Source organism: Heloderma suspectum, chromosome 1 (genome assembly GCF_057233095.1).
Source record: "Heloderma suspectum isolate Gila_16-S chromosome 1, 16-S_ref, whole genome shotgun sequence".
Classification (NCBI taxonomy): Eukaryota; Metazoa; Chordata; class Lepidosauria; order Squamata; family Helodermatidae; genus Heloderma; species Heloderma suspectum.
In genome coordinates this window covers 127,157,091-127,183,289 of record NC_139458.1, presented here as the reverse complement: position 1 = coordinate 127,183,289, position 26,199 = coordinate 127,157,091, and the positions used below count along the sequence as shown (strand labels likewise).

The following is a 26,199-nucleotide window of genomic DNA, read 5'->3' as shown; positions in this document are numbered from 1 at the left end:
TTAGATTATAATATTTTAACCTTCAGGAACATTTTAACTTCAATGGTGATTCCAGATGGGAGGCTCTTTGCACTACAAAATAATTGCTTTTCAGCTGTAAGCTGTCCACTTAGGAGGTCTAGCGCTTTTTTGGTGTGTGCATTGCACTATGTTCGTCCATTGCACTATGTTCGTCCACACAGTGGGCAGGACGAGTGGGCATTGTTGTCCACTCCCCTTTCCCCACTCAACCATGGTTGCCATATACTCCCTTCTTCTGACAGTTTGAAGCAGCCTTACTTCCAAGTAAACATGTTTATGATGGAATGTAAGTCCCATCAGTTTCACCTGTAAATGCCTCATCGGGAGAATCCCCCCGCCTAAATGCTATAACGTAGCCAGACATCCCACAGGAGCAAAGGACTGAAGCCAGGCAATGTGCTCATTCCTCCTGAAGCTAACAGTTCCTGATGGACTAAAACACCATCCTGCTTGCTCAAATCCTGGGCAGGAGACATCATTCAACTTTTGCTGCCACTCATGTGCTCCAGTAAAAAAAATGCACAAATGTGTCCAGTTTTAAAAAAATATTAGCTGTGCTATTCCATTCTAAAACAATTGCACTATTCCAAATGTCTTTTAAACAATTTATTTAAAATATAGTGCTTGCAGCTCACTATATTGCAGTTAGGCTTATAGTTTTTTTAGGCACCCTAGGTCTATAGTTCTTCACTTTCTCTTTTCTTTCTTTTTAAAAAGTCACATCTATTAAATCTGATATTGTATACAGATTTGGGCTTCAGTCCAGCAAACTCCTTTTCTGCTAGGGTTTGTGTAAATGCAGCAGGACGTCTATTTACTTTTCCTGAACAGAAGCTTTCTTGTTCTGAATTGGAACCTCTTTTTAATTTAAAAGCATCTTGCAAGGCAATGCAAGATGCTAATGTTTAGAAAAGATGAAATAAGGTCCTGATGCATGTGTAAATTCTTCCCTTGCACTTTTTTGATTTGGGCCCCAACAGCATATTTATTTGGAAGTATGTCCCACTGAGTTCAATGAGACTCCCATCTTAGCACATGTCCTTAGAATTGTTCCAGCTTTTAACATCTTCTAACACAGTGGCATAGTTGCAGATATGCCCATCCGAAGCATTAACTGCTGTTGCAATGAGCACTAATAATAATGGACCTTTAGTTATGCATATAAATTTTATATGCATAACTAATGGTCCATTAGTACAAGTACTCATTGCAACAGCAGTTAATACTTTAGGATGGGCATATCTACAACTATGCTACTGTAATGTCTCCAGTCGTGGGCATTAGCCAATATGGCCTGCACTAGTGGGATTTACTGCTAGTGCAATGAGAACCTAGCGTTTCCCAAATTAACGGGAAACAAGCAGAAATGCTCATTTTTGGAATGGCGCAGGTCAGCGGAGCTTACAGAAGAGAGCTCCACTGACCTGTCCTATTCTGGAAACAAGCATTTGGGGTTTTCTTAGGAAAAGTTAGTTCCTCTTGCACTCGCACTGAGTCCTGCGAGTGCAATAGAACCAGCGGAGGTGCAGCGGCAGTATTGGATACTGCCCCATGATTTTACATTGCCATTGATATAACTCCCATAGTACCACAAAGAAAACAGATATTCCAGGCAAAAATGTTAGGATCAGGGTGTAAATGAAAATCTACCTTGAAAAAAAAAAAAGGTTGAGGTTTTAGCACAACAAAATTATAATTCAACACCATCAGGCTGATCCAAAGATCTGTGGCTGCTTTGATGTGTACACCTTTTTTTTGAGTGAAAAAGGACTTTCTGCTCTCTTCAGTACTGATGACAGCTTTGTGTTTGCTGTGTACAAAGCTGTTCAATCAAGACACTACAATATATTGAAAAGCCATTGCTCATGTGAAAGCTTCACATGCACATCAGAGCTCTTGTTTTCCCAGGGAGTCACAGAACTACGATTCTTTGGATAAGGTTGTAGTAACGAATCCTACAAATTCCAGCCCCCATAAGATTGCAATCATATATTTGTGGGTTACCGAGATGCCATATGCTTCATTTAATTGTTTGTATTCTACCGATTACTAAATGCACCAACATCTATAGTGATCTTTTTTTTTTTTTTGGTAACACCTAGAAGTATTCCAGTATGCAGAGACATCCATAAAATAATTAAAACAATGAGAAAAAGCTGTCAGCATTGAAGTTGTGATATAAATCTAACTTCCATTGAAGTATATTTAAAGTCTCACTGTGGGAATTGTACAAATATAGAGATAAGGAAACAGAAATGCAAATTGCTCAAAATGGAGAGGGGCTGTTGGTGAGGAAAGGAAAGCAACTAATTGAAGAAATCGCAATTGAAGACACAAAAAGCAGAGGGACTTGGCAAAATCAACAACCACCCCCACACAAAATGTTTTGATGGTTGAAAGAGGCATGACTTTGGATGCATGAGATGGAGAGCAGCAGAGCATGACGGCTGGAAGAAGACCAAAAAAGCACAGCCACATTTGAGAACAGAGGTTCATGCAGAGCAGGATGATACTATCAGACAGCAGCATATGGAATTAGTGATAAACAGGGGATGCCAAAGAAGACAGGAATATAAAATACTGAAATTATGGAAGTTAAGGAAGCCATGCAGTGCAGAAGTATACCAAGGGGGGAAGTGGACAAGGCTGCTCTTGTAAAATCACCTTATTCCACCTGTTAGCCACCAGTGGAATTAAATAAAGGTACTTAGGAGAATAATGGCAGAAAGCGAAGAGGATCTAAGAGCCTCTTGTTGAGGGTGAAAGTGGAGAGTGCAAAAGCTGGTTTGAAATGCAACATTAAAAAAACTAAGATCATGGCATCTGGCCCCATCACTTCCTGGCATATAGAAGGGGAAGAAATGGAAGCAGTGACAGATGTTATTTTCTTGGGCTCCAAGATCACCGCAGACGGTGACTGTAGCCATGAAATTAAAAGACGCTTGCTCCTTGGGAGGAAAGCTATGGCACACCTAGACAGCATAGTAAGAAGCAGAGACATCACCTTGCCGACAAAGGTCCGTATACTCAAAGCTATGGTTTTCCCAGTAGCAACGTATGGCTGTGAGAGCGGGACCATAAGGAAGGCTGAGCGCCGAAGAATTGATGCTTTCTAACTGTGGTGCTGGAGAAGACTCTTACAAGTCCCCTGGACTGCTAGGAGGTCAAATCAGTCCATCCTAAAGGAAATCAACCCTGACTGCTCATTGGAAGGACAGATACTGAAGCTGAAGCTCAAATATTTTGGCCACCTAATGCGAAGAGAAAACTCCCTGGAAAAGACCCTGATGCTGGGAAAGATTGAAGGCAAAAGGAGAAGGGGATGGCAGAGGATGAGATGGCTAGATAGCATCGCTGCTACAATGAATACGAACTTGAGCACACTCCGGGAGAGAGCGGAGGACAGGAAGGCCTGGCGTGCTATGGTCCATGGGGTCACGAAGAGTCGGACACGACTTAACGACTGAACAACAACAACTTAGGAGAATAGAACAGTTTGATGTAATGAGTGTCATTCTGAAGGAGCTCTTTGGGGGAATATGTTGTCATCTTTAGTAATTTATTGTGGCCCAGTTCCTAACTTTTAGCTCTGCGAATGGAAGGAGATAGGTGCTCAGGAAGGGCCTCTTCTATGAGCGCAACTCTCCTTCCATTCTTGGGAACTCCTTCTGTTCACGGAGCTGAAAGTTAGGATCCAAGCCCATATAAAAAACCAGCTAATATTTTAACCCACTTGTGACTTCCTTGTGGTCAGCATGACATCTTATAAGACAATGAGCCTGTTAATTGTATTAGCTAAGTGTCAGTGTTTCAGCCAAATTTTAAGAGGAAAACTGCTTCCTTATTACTGCAGTAAAATATATGGCCACAGTGTATCCCAGGCCATCATGGGATATTTTCTGTAAGAAGATGTTGCGTCATAGATAGAATGCCTGCTGAATCTCCTCCTTATCTGCTGCTGCTCTGCCTACACTTTGCTGCCTGTTTCAGTGAGAGACATTTGTGGCTGCTATGATGCTACCCTTGTCTACCTGAAAAAGCAAAACTGCACCCAAATCTTCTTTGCATATGTTGTCTCAATGAAAAAAGCCCTGTGCTCATATGGTCCTGTTCCTGCCAACTCTGTGTGTGCATGTGAGAATAGGGATTCTGTTGCTTGGAAATCCAACCGTTTTGGGGCTCAACAAACTTCCACTGCCTGCCTGACTCAGCTCGCATTTGCGAGTTCAGCCACAGGTTTTCCCCAAATTTGGAGACTTTCCCCATATTTTTGATTTTTGGGGTCAGGCCACAATTTGCGCTAATAGAGATTTGCACAAATTTCAACAGCAGTTTGCATCGCTGGCACAAACTGCAGCTGTACTTTGTGCATTTTGCATAAACTATAATTTGCACAATTTTTTTTAAAAAAAACCCACTGAAAATCCTCTGACTGGCCTGTCTCGCTGCATACTGAGTTGGGTCAGTTAGCAGAAAAGAAATTGAAGTCTTGGAGGGCTGAGCCAACAAAACTCGTTGAGCTCCACCCTCCAAATAGATTCCTCCAACATCCCTATGTAAGAGTGAGATTGTGCCCAAATGCTGCTACTGCTTTTGTGGAAGTGGGGACAGATGGGAATGAAAGAAGTATCTCAAAGAGGCAGGAAGCGGTCAGGAGGCAGAAGCCATGGGGAGCAGCTACCAGGGGAGTAAGGAGCAGCAGCAAGAAAGAAAGCGCAGAAGAACCATTAACAGGAGAGCATACTTGCCTCCTGTCCTCACTCGTATCCCCTTTCTCAAGACATGTCAGTGGGTGAAGTGCTATTTAACAAGTAAGCCCAGTTCATTTTAGGACATTAAAGCTGAGCTTTACAGCTGTTGGTCACTGTGTAGTTTAAGCTCAACATGTATCATTATGATCTGGAGTGTTGCAACTTACAGCAGAATTCACTGCTCCTCCAATCAGACACTTCCTGAAGGAACATAGCACACTGTCTGGAATATTCTGAAAGGGTAGCACAAGTACAGTTGTTCTGCCCTGGATAGCGACACTCTTGCATGTCAAGTTGACAACGCATGACAAACCCTTTCCTTGAGATATTGCAAGATGGAGACACAATACTTAGAAGTTGGGAGCAGATCTTGGCCTAGAGGGGAAAAACAACAATAAAGGTAATTTCTGTGTATGTGATACGTTTTGAGACAGGATGGGATTGTGCTACAAACTGAACTGTACTAACAACTTTACATTACCACAAAAATCCCATAGAGACTTCCATTCTGTAGTACACCTAATAATAATAATAATACCCAGGCTACAAGTACTGAGTAAACATGTGCCCCTATAGTTGCTCATTTAGCCTCACAGTATCATCATATAGGTTAGGTTGCAGGAGTAGCCAACCTAGTGCCCTCCAAATGTTTTGGAGTTCACCAATACACCCTGGCCAGCATGAGCAATGATCAGGGATCATGGTCCAAACCATCTGGAAGGCATCAGGTTGGGGAAGGCTGCTGTAATATTACCATTTCATCCTGCTGAAGTTGGAGTATGGCAGAAGTGGAGAACTAACCAAGGGGTGGGGGAAGATGCAGCTCTCCCGAAGCCAAAGTCTTGCACTGCTGAGAATCCCATTTTTGGAAAACTTAATTTTAAAAGACTGTAAAAAGTATGCACATCCCATCTGTTCCTCCCAAGACCTTTTCAGATTTGCTGAGATTATCTACTTTTGTTCCATCAATTATGGCAATGTTTTCTCAATCACTCTCTCTACCCCAAGGTATTCAAAAGGGAGACAAACACAGAGAAATGATATGGTGCTTACATATTTCTTGTGGGGAACGTTAGGAGCTGCCAGCTCAAATGGACAGATCTCTGCAGGATCATCAATTTTTTGTAAGGCAGCATATTTGTACGGGTCCAGAACTTTACCTATTAATTGAAGTAGACATTAAATTGAGCTTGTTAGTAAAGAGTCCAGTCTAGAGGGACCTATAAATTGCAAGAGTCCTTTGGGTATGCAGGATCTTCTGTAATCCAGTTGTGTGCTGGATTCATTTTTCATACACGACAACTGTGCATGTGTGAAGACAGACAAGAAGATTGTGGGAGTCATCAATGTCTGGACAAATATAACATGAGAAGAAGAAATGTTGTTGAATTATGTGTTTATGTTCTTATTGTGGACAGTATCCAATGGGGCCGATTCGCCTCCAATGGTTCCATTGCACAATGGGGCCTTGGCACTTCTAAAAAATAACCTCAGAAATGAGCAGAAATGCTCATTTCTGGACTGGGACATGTCACTGTAGATTCCTTTTGGTAGCTCTACTGACCTGTCCCATTCCAGAAATGAGCATTTCTGTTCTTTTTGGGTTGCTTGTAGAAGTGCCAAAGCCCTGTTGCATGAGCGGTGGGTCCCATGAGCTCATGGGTACAATAGGATACTACCCTATATCATCATAGAAGAGTGATTGAAGATAAGAACATAGGGCCTGGCTGCCATGTGTGAGGAAGCATTCCCCAGAGGTAGATAAAATACTAGGATGTTAGCACTTCATCACATGGTGTCACTGATTTCAAGGACCAAAACAGAAGCTTAGAAGGTTATTTTTTTTTAATTGGCTTAGTGTCTAGTTTCTTCCAGATGTCATGAAACCCCAAGCCTTGACAGTAGTCTCTGTGCCGTTTATTTCTGTAGAGGAAAAACTTACCATCACTCAGAAACTCATTTAATTCTTGCCCATCAAAGTTCCCACACAGCCCACATGTTCTGCCCATGTACTTCTGCTCAATCAAAACCTAAAAAAAATAATAAAAAAAATCAAGTTAACTGGAAAATAACTATGATATGATAGCTTGGTAAAATACCCCATGGTATTTGTCCAGCTCGCTCCATGACTGTGTGCACAACACAATAAAACACAGTGTTGTGCCATCTTTGCCAGTGGAGTGCACACTCGGGTCAGCACTGACCAGAATTACTACAGCAGCATGCTCAGCAAAATGTCTGTGAACTACTCCATGGGCTGCAGTCCAGGTCAGATTGACCCATGTTACAGTATTAATTGTGAGACTATCCTCAATTTGACGAGGAATTTAAACAGGAGTCCTGTTGTGGCACCATAAATGTTGACAGATTTATTCCACAATAAATCTGCTGGTCTTGAAGGTGCCACAACAAGACTCCTTTTTGTTCTCACTATAACAAGCCAACAGGGCCCTCCCTGTGGAATTTGTCATCATAAGGAATGTAAATGTTTCCTCCTAATCAGGTTTCCTTTGGGTGAAGACAGATGACCACTTACCATGTGGTTACTGCTTGAACATGGTCTATCTGGCAGGTCTAATCAGGCGTAGAGTTTGTCATATGGTGCCAGAGTCAGCCAGACATTATGCCATTTATCCCTAACTTTCCTATAGGTGCAGGGAGGTTGATAAAAGCCAACTCACAGCATGCTGTAAAACAGCTTGTGTTGTATCCAATACTGGCCATCTGCCAGCAGAATGGAAACTGCTGGTAGAACAGATTCCCCCTGCAGCAGCACAAGTGCCCCCCCCCATCTGCTCCAGAGCAAATTTTCGAAAGTTTACTTTCAGCCGTAAGATGATTGCAGTTGTCTGATTTTGGGGATCTGAGTCAAGGATCCAAAGAGGTACTTTAGGCACATCCAGTCACCACACCATCTCACATACTACTTTTGAGTGCTGTTTCTGCCATGCTTCCCATGTTAAGCTGCAGCTTAGTAACCTTGCCCCAGCTGAGTGCGCAATGTGCCTTAACTCATCCCATCATCACAACGTTGACCAATGAAATCATTATCCTTTTTTTACTTTGCCATTTTCCATGCTGCGAAGTTGTAACCAGACTGAAGGATACATGCAAAATAATTCTCTTCACAAGGGTGTGGGATTTTCAGAATTCCAAAAATATGATCAATAGGAACCCCCCCCCCCACAAGACTTTACTCACCATGAGGTAGTCATTGTTGTTCCAGAAAACAGCAAGCTCAATCTCCATCAACTTGGCCACTAGGCGGATGGTGTGTCCAAAAGGTGCAATCTGAATTCCATTTCGGGTGTACGGCAATTTGATTATACTATGGCAGTAGTGGGGAGCAGGGTGGGGAAAACACACAAACTTAGACACTCCAAGGAACCCATAAGCTTCCTCTTCAAAGACAAAAAGCTGTCCTTTCGCTCTATATGTTACAGATGGCTTAGCCAGCATACCATGTCACATCTCACAGCTCTCTCATTCTCTGAGCCATCACCCCCTGGGCTCACCAAGTGGAACAACATGTAGGGCTTTGGGGTATCTCTACTTATTTTCTGTTGAACGTATGATAGGGATCAATCTACCTGATGCTGCTTTTACCTGCTTGGCCAGGGGCAGGCAAACAGAATGGGGCGGGGGGCTGCATATGAGCTGAATGATGACCACTGATGTCATCTGGTCCCCAGCAGGCACATTTTCCCAGTGCAAGACCCACGCACAGGGAAGCCACTTCACCTGCCCCACAGCTTCTCCCACTGGGGAGAGGACACGGGGCAGGCGAAACTACCACTCCCCCAATTTTCCCTTGTTATCTCTGATCTGTGATCAAACATAACAAGGGGATTCCCCTGTGTGCTGCTCTGCTCGCCCTCCATTGCAAGGGGGAGTAGCGTGCAGGGGAATCCCCTTGTTACCTCTGATCACAGACGGAGATAAGAAGTGGATTCCTCTCCCCACCTCCACATAAAGCTTCTGGTCACCTTCAGGCCAGGGGGCAGAGCTTGGGCAGGGGGCAGGGCTTGGGGAACGGAGGAGGCGAGGTCCATGGAGGGAGCCCAAGCTCTTCAGGCTGGATGGGCAACCTCCTCAGGCTGTCCCCTGCGTTACGCAAGCCTAAAATTTTGGGGGCTTTCTACCGACCCATTTATTTCCTTATTCACAGGCTTAATTCCCTGGAATTGTATTTCTGGATAAGCGTATTGAAGGACAATATAGGAATATAAAATTTTTTTTTAAGTGCAATTATTTCCCACTCCACATACTTATCCAAAAGGATTAGAAATGCACTCTGCACATGCTCAAAAGTACTCTTCATTATAGCTTCTCTCTCCCCCCCGCCCCAGGTTAAATCCTGGCTGAGCCCTGGAGAAATTAAGCCCCCAGTAATACTGAGGGTGGCAGTAGTAACAGGGGTGGAGAGATAGTAATGATGGGATGTGTCGGCCAGTAGCTAAGCGGTCAGCGTCTCAATCTAAGCAGGGAAAAGTTAACTGCACTGTGAAACTGAGCCCTGGGTAGAACACTGCTAAACAAATAGCAGTGAAAAGGCAGAAATTGTATTTACCTGCCAACATTATGGTTATTTGTAATTGTTTCTATTGTATTTTTGGATATTGTTATATATATTGCCATTTGATATTTTATAAATTATATTTACTGTTATTCATTTGTTATGTTGTGAGCCGCTTCGGGCACAATTTTGTGGAGAAGCGGCATACAAATAAATAATGACAATGAGGAAGCTGAAATGTAAGAAAAGGTGATTTAAAATGCAAATTCAAATGTAAGTGGTTTGCAGCACAATTGCATACATGTCTATTCAGGCGTAAGCCCCACTTAGTTCAGTAAGATTTACTTCCAGGTAAGTGTCGATAGGATTGCTTCCTTAAAGCAAATTAGTGTTCCTGTGCTGGACTACCTCAAATGGGAAAAATGTACATGGGGAAAAAGGATTGGAAAGTATGGGTCAAACTGCACCATGGTTTTTACAAATCCTGGAAGGCCAAGTTGGAAGAATAGCAGAATCCAAAGCCACTGGTGCTGCTCTGGGATCAAGACAAGATCAATCAGAACCACTAAATTCAGGGGAAGGAAAATTCCTTGTGCTATGTTGGCAGTTTCATTGCCAACACTATCGATACATAGCAAGACATTCGTCCCGTTCTAACTCTAATTACCCATAGTTCGGAATAATCAGTTGAGACAGAATGTGGGTTGGGATGCATTTTTGGATGCACATCCCATTGAAAGGGATGCAACGGGGGTGCTGCCTTCAGCTCCAGCACCACCTTCCCAATACTTTAAGAGGAGTCCCATGTCAAGCATGTGGATATAGCTGATCCTTGAAGTCACAAATCATTGGGAGATGCTTGCCAGGTTCTCCCTTCTTTACGGAAAATCTTTCAGCCTGCAGCTGAGATATAATTGATGTAAAGCACTTTCCCATCAGAGGCTTACCCGACATCTTTGATTGATATGACACCATTTTCATTGGTGATCAAATTAGGTCCTATTGAGATGATGATTCTTGTAATGGTTTTGTTCAGACCACGACGGAACTGTATGTTGAAATCTGGGGAGATGTCATTGCACACTGTGGCAAAGACGTAATTGCAAATCCCAGAGGAATCATACAAGTAGCTGTCAAAGGTTGAGAAATGCCCAGTGCCCCAGGTGGAACAGGAGCCCTTGTTCACAGCTAAAAGAAAGTACACAAAGGCATAGTGAGGTTCTGTTGGTCTTTAATGCATCTGTTGACCATTGTAAATGCTGTTTTATATACTTTAGTTTACAAATGCTACAGCTGATTTGTTCCCCATGATTCAGAAGCACGCACATGCACTCTCTGTGTGCCAATAACAATTCTTCTGAGAGTTTCCATCTGCAGCAGATGCCCCCTACGAATCCCAACTGCTTTTTAAACTCCCCCACAGTTTGATGCACTGAGTTTCTCTTGCTGAAAGGAAAACTTATTGAAAGAAAGAGACGTGAATGTAGTGAAACACAGAATGTAGCCCAGAATGTAGAATTCAGCTTCCCAAGCACCTCCTTTTTTCTTTTCTTTTTAAAGTTTCTAGACCTCACAGTGTGAATAAATGCCTGTCTGTAGTGTGAATAATGTGTGCTGAAATCTCAAGAAGCCAAGAAGGTAGGCTGAATAAGATTTCCACTTATGTGTGGAAGTAAGGCATCAGTGCTTTGCATAGCATTTCCCCATAACTATGAAAGTCAGAATAAATGATACAAAACAAAAGAAATCGTGCAAATGTACACAATTTCCATAATGTATACAGGTCACAGAATTCAGCTTTGCTTGGTGCAAATTTGGACTGTGTGAGTGAAGAATGTTATTATTATTTTTCAACATAAAGTTCACAATCCTCTGTATATATCTGCCTTTTGAAGTACTGTAAACCTGTTATCATGGTATTTTATTGAAACTAGGGCAAAAATACCTGTATGATGAAGACTGGGATCATCTAGACTTCTCAGCTCATCAGAATGGGTTTCTAGAAAATAGCAAAAGGTACATTTGTCAAGTTTGCATATGTTCACAAGATGTTACTATGTTCCACAATTCTGCAATCAAAGCAACTGCATTGTCATGTTGAAACTATGATCCCAGAACAGGGCTGGCCCAAGACATTTTACTAGTTGAGGCAAAGGCAAGATGGCGCCTCCCCATTCCACATACAGAAGTCAACCAGACTAGGAGTTGAGCCCCTGGCAATGGGACAGTGTTCTCCACTCCATCTCAAGGCAGCAGGCTAGCTTAGGGGGAGCAGGGTAGGCCAAGTGGCACACACAGCTCTGTCCTCCAATATCTCACTGCCCGTCAGCATCTGTCACCTGAGGCAGCTGCTTCACTCTGCCTAACTCTAGGGCTGCCCCGTCCCATAACATTCTATATTTCAGATCAGTTCTCTGGAATGCCCCATAATGGCTACTGAAATATCTCATTATCAGGAGATGGGGAAATCCTAGAAAACAAAGTATGTGGTTTAGAAAGATTTGAGCGGTATAGATATTACCAATGGCCCTCATGGTATTAATTTTAACTGCAATCCAACAGTAACATTACTAGCGATGGAATTATTTTTACATGATCAAATTTACCTCAGGATTCACCTTCAAATCAAACCATGCATTGTCCTAATAACATGGGTGGGTTAATCAGGGTGGGTGTGTTGTATTTTTCATTCTCTAGGTCCTGGGGACCAGATTCCCTAAGGTTATGTTTGCTATGACACAGGAATGAAAAAGTGTTTTCATGTATTTAAGTTCTATTTACTACCGCAATACTTTATAATATAATCCTATATGCGTCTACTCAGAAGTAAGGCTCACTGAATTCAATGAAACATACTCCTACATAAATATGTATAGGATTGCAGCCTTAATTAAAATGTCTATATTGGGGATGTGTGAATCAGCAAAACTTGAGCTTGCTGATGTTCTTCAAATTCCATTGTAAAGCTCATTCTGACTCGAATCCATATCAGATTGCAAGCTTTTTTTTTTCATGAAAATCCGTGTATTTTTTGTGCATATTTTTCCAAATGTACACATCAATTGTGTGCATCTTTGAAATGTATGCATTCTTGTCCTATTGATTAAAGCATATTTGTGCACATTTTTGAAAAGTATGAACATTTTTCAAATGGGGGAACAGAAAGGAACATATTTTTCTATTCTCTTGATTAGCAAATATAGTCTTTGTTGGTTCTACTGGCAGGAAAAGAAATACTCACCCAAATTAAGCCATTCAGCACTCGTTTTGTCTAAAGAGAAGCAAATATATGTATATATATTTAATAATATCTGACATGTATATAGGAATAATATTAAAACACCTTGTAATTTATTGCTGAACCCCATCACTGAATTGTAAATCCCACTGGTGGAATGCTGCAAGAAAACAGTGCATAGTGTTTTGTTTTATTTTAAAGGGTGAAAAAGCAAACACACCACCCTTGTCACATAAGAACCAGGATAAATCCATGTTCAATATGCATGTTTACCTTTTTCTGGGGCTACCTCCCGCCTTTGCAAAATCTGTTGTGCCAAAGAGGCTTCCTTGTGAAAACCTTTGGGGAAAATGGAAATCGAAGACACAATAAATATTAAATTAGCTGAAATTCACAACTTTTTTCAAATAGTGTTGGAATCATTCAGATTTTAAACAAACGCATGAATCCAAGAATTACTTAGGAGTTGTTGTTTTTTTAAAAAAAAGTTGGCCAAGTTCATATTGTCTGCATTTAAACTATATTACTTCTTGATAGCTTACTCCCAAAATTGTTGCTAGTAAATCAAAGATCTACAATGTCTAAATGTCACTCACACAGATAATCTACAAAGAGAGATATCACAGCCTACCTATAATGAGCTAAATTTTGGCAAATTCATTTACCCCATTATCCCAAAGGCCAAATATAAGGAAGCCCATCACTCTGGGAACCATGACTCTGTCAATAGGAAGGACAGGAGGTGTGGAGGACAGAAATGTAGCAGGAAGCTGCAGTGAAGCTCCACTCGGAATGACCAGGAGGGAGAAAAGGAGCACCAGAATCTTCTGAGTCCAGTGGTAGGGTTTCTAGGTTTGTGATGAAGCAGTCTCACACTTCTTTAACAGCTGCATCAAAGATGCAGCAATTTTTCCTATTGCAATGTTGCAACAACAGAAGTGGCATCTGTCAATGTTTTCCATTTCATGCAACAAATATCTTTTAATTTATTAACTTAATTTATACAAGAACCCTGCCCTGTATTAAATCTGGCAGTCCTGGTGATTGAGAAGGGCTGGTCTGAGGACTGAGTTTGCTCATTTCCTACTACATTTGCCAACGGTATTGGTTTTGCCATTGATACATCCAGCATGCATCAACCATTTCACTACAAGAAGTGACTTGACATTTTAACCTGGCTAAGTGGGGTGTACTATTTTCCTGTATGCAGGTACTACCGGAAAAGTACTTCAGTCTTCAAATACTTCCTGGAGGCGAAGCCAGATGAATATAACAATAATCTGTTGTGAAATACTTCATAAATAACATCTTTATTGTTTCAACGTCCCTGTGAAGGAAATAATGCGCATTTTACATTTTATTCCTGGGATTCCGAGATGCCTGGAAGTAAATGGAGTTGTGCTGAGGGTGATTTCAGAGATGACCTGGGTGTTCCTGTTTTGAATCATGTTGACATTCATGTGGAACTGGATTGTTTCATGTGACGGACTTTGAAACCATCATGTCTTCAGAAAGTAATTTTTAGCAGTTTGTCATAACCATGGTGTCATCTGAGTTTATCGTGGGCCAGGACACTTTCAGACAACATAGTTCCATGCCCTGTCCTGTAATTGTACAATGGGCGCAGGGGAGAGGGATTCATTTGAATCCATTTTGAGATTGTTGACTCAACTAAATAACACTTTTGTAAGTTTAAGAGTTTGTGCTTGTAGCATCAGCAAGTTCTGTGGTTAGCTATTCCTCAAATTCCTTTTAAAAACATAAGCAACAGAAAAGAGTTTCGGAGCAAGGGTCATACTATTTCTAATGAATGGACCCAGGTCACATGGGTGGGAATAGCCTTTATGTTGATACACTGAAGCCTTCAAGGAAACTTACACAGCTGACAGAGTTGGACACATTGTACCCACCACATATGAGTGAAGCCACGCCCACTGACATACCTAAGCACAGTCCCCGCCATAGTGTACCCCTAAAGCCCCCTGAGGAAGGGCTCTGTTCTTGAGAGAGGCTGCCCCATAGCAGGGAGACAGTCAGGTGTATAACTGAGTCCCTCAACCTATGAATCAGTTGTGGCTTCAAACTGTATGGAGTGCAAAGCTACGTGCTAGTTAGTGAAGTCTGCCCCTAGTGGCTGAAAATCTAACCTCAGGCTTCAACCACACAGACACACATAAATTAAAATTAATGCATTTTAAAAACAAAACAACCCTGAAGTGCAAATTCCTACAGTCTCCCTAGTGTACATGCCACATTCCAGGTGTCTAACTTTTACAGTCCTGCAGCTATGGTGATGACAGACAGACAGACAGAGACACATCCTCTTTTATGATTATAGATAATCATATGGTTAATATGTATGGTTAAAAGTTGTTCTCTGCAGTGCTAAATCAGCATGCGAAGTTTGGCTGAAATCGGTCAAATGATATTGATGCAGTAAATCTTTAAACATTTTGATTGGCCACCATTTTGTTTCAAGATGGCAGATGAAAGTTTCACTATGCCTAAAACCATCCCAGATAGAGGTATAACGAACATTTCATAACAATAGTATGTACGATTTTCAAGTCCACTGAGGACATACAAACAACTTCTGTTTATATATAATAGAATACAATATACAGTCAGGGCCAGAAATATTGGAACAAGGATAACTGTTTTGGCGGTTGGCCTCTGTACACCACCACATTGATGTTGAAAGGAAACACAACCAGATGGGAGCAAAGTCAGGACTTCCAGCTGTAATTCAAGGGGTGTGACAAAAGGGGGGCACTAACCATTCAAGAAGTACAGCCAGTGGCATACACCCCCCCCATCATTGGTGGCTCATAATGGAACGAATGGCTGACAAGCAGCTGCATGGCCAGGTGTGGCCTGTTTCCTGGGTACTCCATGACCAATCAAGCAGATAAAAGGCCTGCGGGTGGTTCTGAGTGTTACATTTGCATTTGGTAGCTGTTCACTGGAACTCCCAACATAAGGTCCAAAGAGGTGTCTATGCGAGTGAAGGAGGCCATCATTAGGCTGAGGAAACAACATAGACCCATCAGAGAGATAGCAAAAACATTGGGAGTGGCCAACACAACAGTTTGGAACATCCTGAAAAAGAAGGAATTAACTGGCAAGCTCAGCAACAGCAAAAGGCCTGGAAGACCACGGAAGGCAACTAAAGTGGATGACTGCAGAATTCTGCTCATGGTGAAGAGGAACCCTTTCACAACATCTAGCCAGGTCAAGAACGCTCTTGAGGAGGTAGGCATGTCATTGTCAACATCTACAGTCAAGAGACGGCTTTATGAATGCAAACCACTGGTAATGCTCAAGAACAGACAGGGCAGATTAGCCTTTGCCACCAAACACTTAAAAAAGCCTGCCCAGTTCTGGAATAAGTTTCTTTGGACTGATGAAACCAAGATTAACTTGTACCAGAATGATGGGAGGAGAAAAGTATGGAGAAGGAAAGGAACAGCTCATGATCCAAAGCATACCACATCATCTGTCAAACATGGTGGAGGCAGTGTTATGGCATGGGCATGTATGGCTGCCAATGGAACCAGGTCACTGGTGTTTACTGATGACCTGACTGCTGATCAAAGCAGCAGGATGAATTCTGAAGTGTACAGGGCTATACTTTCTGCTCAGATTCAGGAGAATGCTGCCAAACTGATAGGACGGCGCTTCATATTGCAGATGGATAATGACCCAAAACATACAGCAAAAGCTACCCAAGAGTTTCTCAAGGCAAAGAAGTGGGATGTTCTTCAATGGCCAAGTCAGTCACCTGATCTCAACCCAATAGAGCATGCTTTTCACTTACTGAAGACAAGACTGAAGGCAGAAAGACCCACAAACAAGCAGCAGCTGAAGGCAGCTGCAGTGAAGGCCTGGCAAAGCATCTCGAGGGAGGAAACTCCGCATTTGGTCATTTCCATGGGTTCCAGGCTTCAGGCAGTCATTGACTGCAAAGGATTTTCATCCAGATATTAAAGGCGATCCTTAAGTTTGAAATGATGTTGGTTTGTTCCATTACTTATGAGCCACCAACGATGGGTGTGTGTGTATGCCACTGGCTGTCCTTCCTGAATGGTTAGTGCCCCACTTTTGTCAAACCCCTTGAATTACAGCTGAAAGTCCTGACTTCGCTCCCATCTGGGTGTGTTTCCCTTCAACTTCAATGTGGTGGTGTACAGAGGCCAGCTGCCAAAACAGTTGTCCTTGTTCCAATATTTCTGGCCCTGACTATAATATGATCATACACACACACACACACACACGAAGATAAGAAGATAAGTTTTGCTGTCTTGATTAGCAAGAATGGGCTTATTGCTATAGTTTTATCCAACAGACTAATGGATACTCCAGGACTTGACAAAAGAAAGTAAATATTTTTTAATAACTGAGGATGGTTTTGTGTTTTTTTTTATTAAAGGTCTGGGAATTTCTTGCCTCTGCTTTTGGAATGTGACATCAGAGCTAGTGGGAGAAGCAGAGAAACACTGTAAATTGTCTGCATCTCGAGAGAGCGTGGAGCAGAAGCAGAGAGCAGTGAGTTCAGTTTGGACTAGAAGCTGCCTGAGTGGGGTGGGCTGTGCTCTTTGGGCATTTGGTGGAGGATTAGCTGTTCTGTTGTCTTCTGCAGGTATGTCATTGGAAGTATTGCTTCCATTATGGCCTGCTTGTTGCTACATAAACAAATATTACCAGGACATGATAAATTGCCAGTGCTCTCTCATCCAAACAACCAAACCAAACGGTGAAACCAAAGTCCCTATTCCACATTTTATTGCTCATCATCCATGCCAAAGTAGAGGCCCTCCGCGAGCCTTGTTATGGCTGTAAATAACTAGGATGTAGTACCCCATAAAAACCTTGAGGCACACTAACAAGTATGGAAGAAGTGGATAGAGGCCTGCGTTCACTCCTTTGACCAAGTCTGTACTGTAAGGGGGACATCCCTGCTGGCCAGTTGCCATGCAAACTACATAAGGCAAGGCCTGAAACATACAGAGATAATTCTTGGCATAACTGATTTCATCCTGGTCTCATTCTCTTTGTCTGTGTGCATTCCCCTACTCTCAGTTATTTCTAATCCTTTCCCTTCCCTAGCAGTAGGTGTTCCTGAAGGTTAACCCTCCATTGAGACTTGGGAGGGGGGGAGTAGTACACATATTCCCAGTCGTGAAGTGCCCTCCCCAGATAACCTCTCATAACCTGTTGCTCGTAGCTCCGTAGCCTGCCTACTTCTTCCTTCTCTTCTCTCTATTCTACTGCTCTTGTGTCAATGAATTGCCAGCTGTTCTCTCTCTCACCTGCCTCCCTGCAAGCAGGTCCTGCAAGTTGAGTCCCACTGTATTTGGGGTGCCAATGTCTACCCCTGCCCAGTACTCCTACTCCACCTACTGCCTTCTGGTCTCTCTTCTAATCTGCCTCCTGTACTGCAGCCACCAAAAGGCGAAGCCCTATTGTATCTGGGGTGCCATGACAGTTCTTCTGCGGGCCTGCAGCTGCCAATTTGTCACTGACGCCGTACCCAGCTGTGGCAGCTGCTGCAAGTTGTTGCCCTGTTATATCTGAGGTTCTGCCAATGTTCCTCTGTCCACCTTTTTGTCTTTTTGTGCCAGGATATGCTAATTGTAAATAGAAGCTCTGTAATAGCTCACATGACTTCTTGCTGACTCTCCTCCTTTCTTTGCTCACCACTACCCTGCTCACATGTTGGTGCCCATTCCAATGACAGAGACACATGTGGCCACTGTGCCTATATATTGCTGCAGATGTTTACTTCCATGAAAGAGAGACAGGCCGTTGTGACCACATGCCGAAGCTGCCTGCATGAAGGAGAGATGTTGCCCATTGGGACCTCATGCTGATGCTGCTTTCTTGGATAAGAGAAACTGGCCATTGGAACTTCATGCTGATGCTGCCCAACTGAAGGAGAGAGACTGGCCATTGGGACCTCATGCTGATGCTCTGTGCCTAATGACGACTAATCATTGTGGCCTCATGCTGATGCTGCCTGCCTGAAGGAGAGAGACTGGACATTGTGACTTCATGTTGATGCTGCCCAACTGAAGGAGAGAGACTGGCCATTGGGACCTCATGCTGATGCTGCCCATCTGAAGGAGAGAGACTGGCCATTGGGACCTCATGCTGATACTGCCTGCCTGAAGGAGAGAGACTGGACATTGTGACTTCATGCTGATGCTGCCCATCTGAAGGAGAGAGACTGGCCATTGGGACCTCATGCTGATACTGCCTGCCTGAAGGAGAGAGACTGGACATTGTGACTTCATGCTGATGCTGCCCAACTGAAGGAGAGAGACTGGCCATTGGGACCTCATGCTGATGCTGCCCAACTGAAGGAGAGAGACTGGCCATTGGGACCTCATGCTGATGCTGCCCAACTGAAGGAGAGAGACTGGCCATTGGGACCTCATGCTGATGCTGCCCAACTGGAGGAGAAAGACTGGCCATTGAGACCTCATGCTGATGCTCCTTGCCTAATGATGACTAATCATCGTGGCCTCATGCTGATGCTGCCTGCCTGAAGGAGAGAGACTGGCCATTGGAACCTCATGCTGATGTTGCCCAACTGAAGGAGTGAAAAACTAGACAATGTGTTCTCCCACAGCTGCTGCTCACCTGAAGGAGGGACCCTAAAACCTATGCCCATATGTTGCCAGTACTTTAATGAGAAATGTTCCCTTTGCATTCTGGACCAAAAGAGGGTTTTTTTTTTCTTTCTTTTAACTTTCTCTCCTGTCCTTTCAAATGCAACCACTCCCCAGGCAGATAGGCAGGTTCCACTCCCCACCAGTGCTTTTTAGGACATGGGATTACTGGCCTCTAACTCTTTGCTGACTGCCAGTGATAGCATCTCTCTGTGCTATGTCTGCTTGCTGCCTCCCAGTCTTTTCAAATGAATGAAAGAGTTACCAGCTGCCATTTAAAGACTAGAAAGCATCAGATAAAAGTTGCTAATCCCATAGGGAACTGTGAAAAACTAAAATAAAAACTAAAACTAAAAAAACCCTTAAAGCCAAATTCAAAACCACATTTAACCTAAAACCAATAATGGTTTAGGTTAACTTTAACTCACATGAGCTGCACAGTTGCCAGTGATAGGTTTGCTCCTGATTTGTCTAGAGTTGCGCTTATTTCTAAGCAGACATGTATAGGATTGTACAGTACAGCATAATATAAACTAACACAACACAAGCTGACATGTAAAATTATTATAATAATTATTATAAGGTTTTTAAACAGGTTACTTTGTGATTGTATAAACTTTGATCTTAAGATTATCTAGCTCAGCTTCCTTGGCATAGCTACATGCCAAACAAAATCTGAAATCTCCGTGGTTGCATACCATAATGACCGTTCAAAATAAATCTTTTTATTACTAAATCTAGTTGGATATTTGAATAGACGTTGGCCATAATCCAATGTACAGTAATGAATGTTTAATTCCCATTGAAAGTATTGCATTTAAATGTACATAGCTCTATGCTGGACTGTGGTCATTGTGAATGTGGAATATTGCAGTACACTTAAACGTAAATTAAAAACACAAGAACAGCAAAGAATCTTGTGGCACCTTAGGAAACTGATCATGCAATAAGCTTCCATGGAGCAGAGCAGCCTTCTCCAACCTGGACTACAGCTCCTATCATTTCAGGCCTGCTCCGAGTTCAGACCTTCCCTCCAACATGTGGATGGCAAGTGGTGGGGCCAGCAGGGGTCATGATGGCACAGCCCCACTGTTCCCCTCACGTGTCAATCATCATATGAGAAGATAATGCTTGAATAAGGTGTGTACCTCTTGCATTTCATGGCTGTTTGAGCCCATGGTTTACAACTGTTTTCTCAATACCCCTGCATGTTTGTATATAACTGCTGGGTGAGGAGAACACAACATGCCTCTGATGATCTGGACTCTAGACTATGAAAGCTTATGCCACCACAGTAAATCCGTTAGGCTTCCAGGTGCCGCAAGACACTCTGTTGTTTTTGTTGCAGCAGCCTAACGCACCAGCAACCCCTCTGGAATTTAAAAATACTCAATTTATGAGTTTAACACAATTTGCCTAATCGCTTGGCAGCTCAGGCTTTCTTATATCTTTCTTATAGAAGATACTTTTCTAGCACAGAAAGAGCGGTGAAACGTTGCAGTAATATAGAGACGGTGTCCATCATATGTGATGAGCCAGAAGTGTTATGTTCACAAGACAAAAAAATATTTATAGTATTATGGGGCTCTACAGTAGCAATTCCCCTTCATGGATCACTGCCTTGTTGTGGCCAAGGGGCTTGCGTAACTCAGTGAAGCCATAAGCTATGCCGTGCAGGGCCACCCAAGACGGACAGGTCATGGCAGAGAGTTCTGACAAAATGTGGTCCACTGGAGAAGGAAATGGCAACCCACTCCAGTATTCTTGCCAAGAAAACCCCATGGAACGTATCACAAGGCTAAAAGAGATGACGCCAGAAGATGAGCCCCTCAGGTCGGAAGGTGTCCAATATACTACTGGGGAAGAGCAGAGGGTATTTCCAAGTAGCGCCAGAAAGAGTGAAGCGGCTGGGCCAAAGCCGAAAGGACACTCAGCTGTGGATGTGTCTGGTGGTGAAAAGAAAATCCGATGCTGTAAAGAACAATATTGTTTAGGAACCTGGAATGTCAGATCAATGAATCAAAGCTGGAGGTGGCCAAACATGAGATGGCAAGATTGAACATCGACATCTTGGGAATCAGTGAACTAAAATGGACAGGCACGGGCGAATTTAATTCAGGTGACTATCGTATCTACTAATGTGGGCAAGAATCCTGTCTAAGAAATGGAGTAGCACTCATAGTCAACAAAAGGGTGGGAAAAGCAGTACTGGGGTACAATCTTAAAAATGATAGAATGATCTCAGTACGAATCCAAGGCAAACCATTCAACATCACAGTAATTCAAGTCTATGCCCCAACCACTGATGCCGAAGAAGCTGAGGTTGATCGGTTCTATGAAGACCTACAACACCTTCTAGAACTAACACCAAAAAAAGATATCCTCTTCATCATAGGGGATTGGAATGCTAAAGTAGGAAGTCAAGAAATCACCGGGATAACAGGCAAGCATGGCCTTGGTGTACAAAATGAAGCAGGACAAAGGCTACTAGAATTTTGCCAAGAGAACACGCTGATCATGGCAAACACTCTTTTCCAACAGCACAAGAGGCGACTCTACACATGGACATCACCAGATGGTCAATATCGAAATCAGATGGATTATGTCCTTTGCAGCCAAAGATGGAGAAGCTCTATACAGTCAGTCAAAACAAGACCTGGAGCTGACTGTGGCTCAGATCATGAGCTTCTTGTTGCAAAATTTCAGCTTAAATTGAAGAACATAGGGAAAACCACTAAACCATTCCGGTATGACCTAAATCATATCCCTTATGAATATACAGTGGAGATGAGGAATAGATTTAAGGGATTAGACCTGATAGACAGAGTGCCTGAGGAACTATGGACAGAGGTCCGTAACATTGTTCAGGAGGCAGCAACTCAATCCATCCCAAAGAAAAAGAAATGCAAGAAAGCCAAGTGGCTGTCTGATGAGGCTTTACAAGTAGCTGAGGAAAGAAGGGAAGTGAAAAGCAAGGGAGAAAGGGGAAGATATACCCAACTGAATGCAGAGTTCCAGAGAAGAGCAAGGAGAGACAAGAAGGCCTTCTTAAATGAACAATGCAAAGAAATGGAGGAAAACAACAGAATGGGAAAGACTAGAGATCTCTTCAAGAAAATCGGAGATCTCAAGGGAACGTTTTGTGCAAAGATGGGCATGATAAAGGACAAAGAAGGCAGGGACCTAACAGAAGCAGATGAGATTAAGAAGAGGTGGCAAGAATACACAGAAGAACTATACAGGAAAGATCTGAATGTCCCTGATAGCCATGATAGTGCGGTCACTGAACTTGAGCCGGACATCCTCGAGAGTGAAGTCAAGTGGGCCTTAGGAAGCATTAGTAACAAAGCTAGCGGAGATGACAGTCTTCCAGCTGAGCAATTTAAAATCCTAAAAGGTGATGCTGTTAAAGTGCTGCACTCAATATGCCAACAAATTTGGAACACTCAACAATGGCCGCAAGACTGCAAAAGATCAGTTTACATTCCAATTCCAAAGAAGGGCAACGCCAGAGAGTGTTCAAACTACCGCACAATTGCGCTCATTCCACATGCCAGCAAGGTTATGTTCAAAATCCTACAAGCTAGGCTTCAGCAGTATGCAAACCGAGAACTACCGGAAGTACAAGCTGGGTTTCGAAGAGGCAGAGGAACTAGAGATCAAATCACCAATGTTCGCTGCATCATGGAGAAAGCAAGAGAATTCCAGAAAAACGTCTATTTCTGCTTCATTGACTACGCTAAAGCCTTTGATTGTGTGGATCACAACAAACTGTGGCAAATTCTTAAAGTGATGGGAGTACCAGACCACCTTACCTGTCTCCTGAGAAACCTGTACCAGGGTCAAGAAGCAACAGTAAGAACCAGACATGGAACAACCGAGTGGTTCAAAATTGGGAAAGGAGTACGACAAGGCTGCATATTGTCACCCTGCTTATTTAACTTATATGCAGAGTACATCATGAGAAACGCTGGGTTGGATGAATCACAGGTCAGAATTAAGATTTCCGGGAGAATTATCAACAACCTCTGATATGCAGACGATACCACCCTAATGGCAGAAAGCGAAGAGGATCTAAAGAGCCTCTTGTTGAAGGTGAAAGAGGAGAGTGCAAAAGCTGGTTTGAAACTCAACATTAAAAAAACTAAGATCATGGCATCTGGCCCCATCACTTCCTGGCATATAGAAGGGGAAGAAATGGAAGCAGTGACAGATTTTACTTTCTTGGGCTCCAAGATCACTGCAGACGGTGACTGTAGCCATGAAATTAAAAGACGCTTGCTCCTTGGGAGGAAAGCTATGGCAAACCTAGACAGCATAGTCAGAAGCAGAGACATCACCTTGCCGACAAAGGTCCGTCTAATCAAAGCTATGGTTTTCCCAGAAGTAATGTATGGCTGTGAGAGCTGGACTATAAGGAAGGCTGAGCACCGAAGAATTGATGCTTTCGAACTGTGGTGCTGGAGAAGACTCTTACGAGTCCCCTGGACTGCAAGGAGGTCAAATCAGTCAATCCTAGAGGAAATCAACCCTGACTGCTCATTGGAAGGACAGATACTGAAGCTGAAGCTCAAATATTTTGGCCACCTAATGCGAAGAGAAAACTCTCTGGAAAAGACCCTGATGCTGGGAAAGACTGAAGGCAAAAAGAGAAGGGGACGACAGAGGATGAGATGGCTAGATAGCATCACCGATGCAATGAATATGAACTTGAGCACACTCCGGAGGAGAGCGCAGGACAGGAAGGCCTGGCGTGCTATGGTCCATGGGGTCACGAAGAGTCAGACACGACTGAACAACAACAACAACAGTAGCAATTACATTCGCAGCACCACAGTTCACTTAAAAGGGCACAAAAGGGATTCAATTCACCTATTCTGTTTCCAGTTTTATTGAGTGAGCTAAAACACATCAACCCTAAACTGTGGTGCAAATATATCTCCTTGTGAGGCTGGCCTACTTCTATTTCAGTGTTGGGTGTAACATCAGATTTGTTGATGCTGCAGAACTAGAGCTGCTGATACGTTCTATTCTAGTCTGTATGCCTGTTCTGTCCTGGCAGACCTTAAGACTAGGTAGAAAACATCACTTTTAGTGCATATTTCAGTTCTGCAAAGGCATGTTCCCGGAACAAGCACTCAATGCTATTAGAGCTCAAGCCTGATCTGAACTGATCTGCTGCTGCAGTGTGCAGCCACTGGAGAATGCTGGCCATGTTCTAGGACATGCTGTCAGTTCACAATAGGCAATGGTGAAGCCCCAAAGTGCCCCACACAAACTGAATTGGCATCCTAGAACAGCCTTCCTTCTGGTGACCTCCAGATGTGTTGGACAAAATGCCAGCTGGGGATGATGGGGCTTGTAGTCTGACACATCTGGAAGGCACCAGGTGAGGGAAGGCTGTCCTAGAACATGACCAGAGTCCTCTGCAGTGCTGAAGTGCAGACATGTGGACGTGTCTTGGTAGATGTCAGTGTGGTAAGAGTTCCCTAAAGGTAGAAAGTCTGAAAACCACAGTGACGTACTATCCCATACCAGCTGTCAATTCTGTTCCATTCTTAATGGCATGGCCTGTCAACAATCAAATGCCGCAGAATGTTAACTGAAATATTAAATGCTGAAATCAAATATCATTGGGTGGAAAATGCAGTGGTGAATATTTGCTGAATATTCAGATATTTGAGGAAAAAGAGAAGGTCTGAAGAATATTTGACATCATAATTCACAAAGGAGAATTATGAGATTTTCAAAGCTCCAACACCTGACAAATACATATTTAGACCAAAATACAGCTGATGCTAAACTCATCACTTGAGGTTTCCTGTATTGCTTTTTCACTTTAACTTCCAGACGTGGGGAGGCCCAATCAGGATGAGCCATGCCATGGTCTTGAGGAAAATTACCTGCCCAGCTCCTATTTGGTTGAGGAGGGAAGTTCTCATTGGTGTCAATAGGAGCTTCCTTCTTCAGCCACATAGCAACTGAAGGGGAGGGTTCATTGGGACTGCACTCCAGGAGGAGTGGGTTAAATGCTTATTCCCCCCCACGCTCTGTGGTTCTGGTTGTGATCAGTCCCTGACCCGGTGACTGCAATTTAAAGTCTGTCTGTCTGTCTATCATCTATCATCTCAGTGCATTTAAGCATCATGTAGCCCTAACATGAAGATTTTAGATGTAGGCAAAAACATCTGACGTGCCAGAAGTTACAACTCCCATCATCCCACACCACTGGCTATGCTGTCTAGGCCTGAGGGGAGTTGTAGGCCAAAACTTTTGGAGGGTCAGAAGTTACCTACCCCTGTTATAGGGCAATGGAAGCATTGGCCTGCAACGCACGTACAATGAAAGTGGGATGGGACCTGGGTCAGCATGTAAGCCCCAGCCGGGAATGTCCCTGGCTGAGTTAAAGATCTTTGAGCATTGAACACAAAGGTCTGAACAGGGGTTTGTAAGCACGTTCGCTGCTTTCACAGTTGGATGCAGCTACAAAGCTTCTGGAATTGGAAAGACGAAGTTCTTGTGATTACAAAACCTGCAAACCCGTTCAGCCGAATGCGCTTACAACCCCCTGTTCAGATCTCCACTCTCAGTGTATTGCCTTTAATGCAGCTGGGTGTGTTTGGGGGTGGGCGGGGCTTGTGTGCTTGCCCGTGTCCCATCCTGATCCTAGCCTAGCTGCACTCGTGTTACAGGTGAACTCCTGTGTAGGGCTTCTGTATAAGCTGGTTTGTAATCTGAGAAACAGACATGACGATTTGTGTTATTCTTAGTTTATCCACATCTTTTTCATCATGAACAGTGAACAATGAACACCTGTACCTCTTGGGAAAGGGCCAATACATACTTAAGCTCAAAGAAGCCATTGGCAAGACATACAGGATGGATATTTTAAGATTCATTACCTTCTTGTTTACATTTTTGCCTGTAGCTTTTTATGGAACCCAAAACTACTACTGGATATGAGGCTGAAAAGTTATTTAGCAGCAACTTTCATAGCAAAAC

General features: G+C 43.2%; 1 protein-coding gene across 1 annotated transcript in view; it reads right to left on the bottom strand.

Annotated features, from left to right (window-relative positions):
• MUC6 (mucin 6, oligomeric mucus/gel-forming) overlaps window positions 1-25,173 on the bottom strand; it is a 73,422-nt gene extending 48,249 nt beyond the window's left edge. The window contains exons 1-8 of the mRNA XM_084851624.1: window positions 25,101-25,173; window positions 12,800-12,865; window positions 11,234-11,287; window positions 10,236-10,476; window positions 7,974-8,100; window positions 6,715-6,802; window positions 5,826-5,932; window positions 4,940-5,147 (exon numbers count right to left, since the gene is read on the bottom strand). Of these exons, the coding sequence (XP_084707750.1) occupies window positions 4,940-5,147; window positions 5,826-5,932; window positions 6,715-6,802; window positions 7,974-8,100; window positions 10,236-10,476; window positions 11,234-11,287; window positions 12,800-12,865; window positions 25,101-25,173 (964 nt within the window). The remainder of the gene's footprint in view (window positions 1-4,939; window positions 5,148-5,825; window positions 5,933-6,714; window positions 6,803-7,973; window positions 8,101-10,235; window positions 10,477-11,233; window positions 11,288-12,799; window positions 12,866-25,100) is intronic.
• Window positions 25,174-26,199: the final 1,026 nt, after the last annotated feature.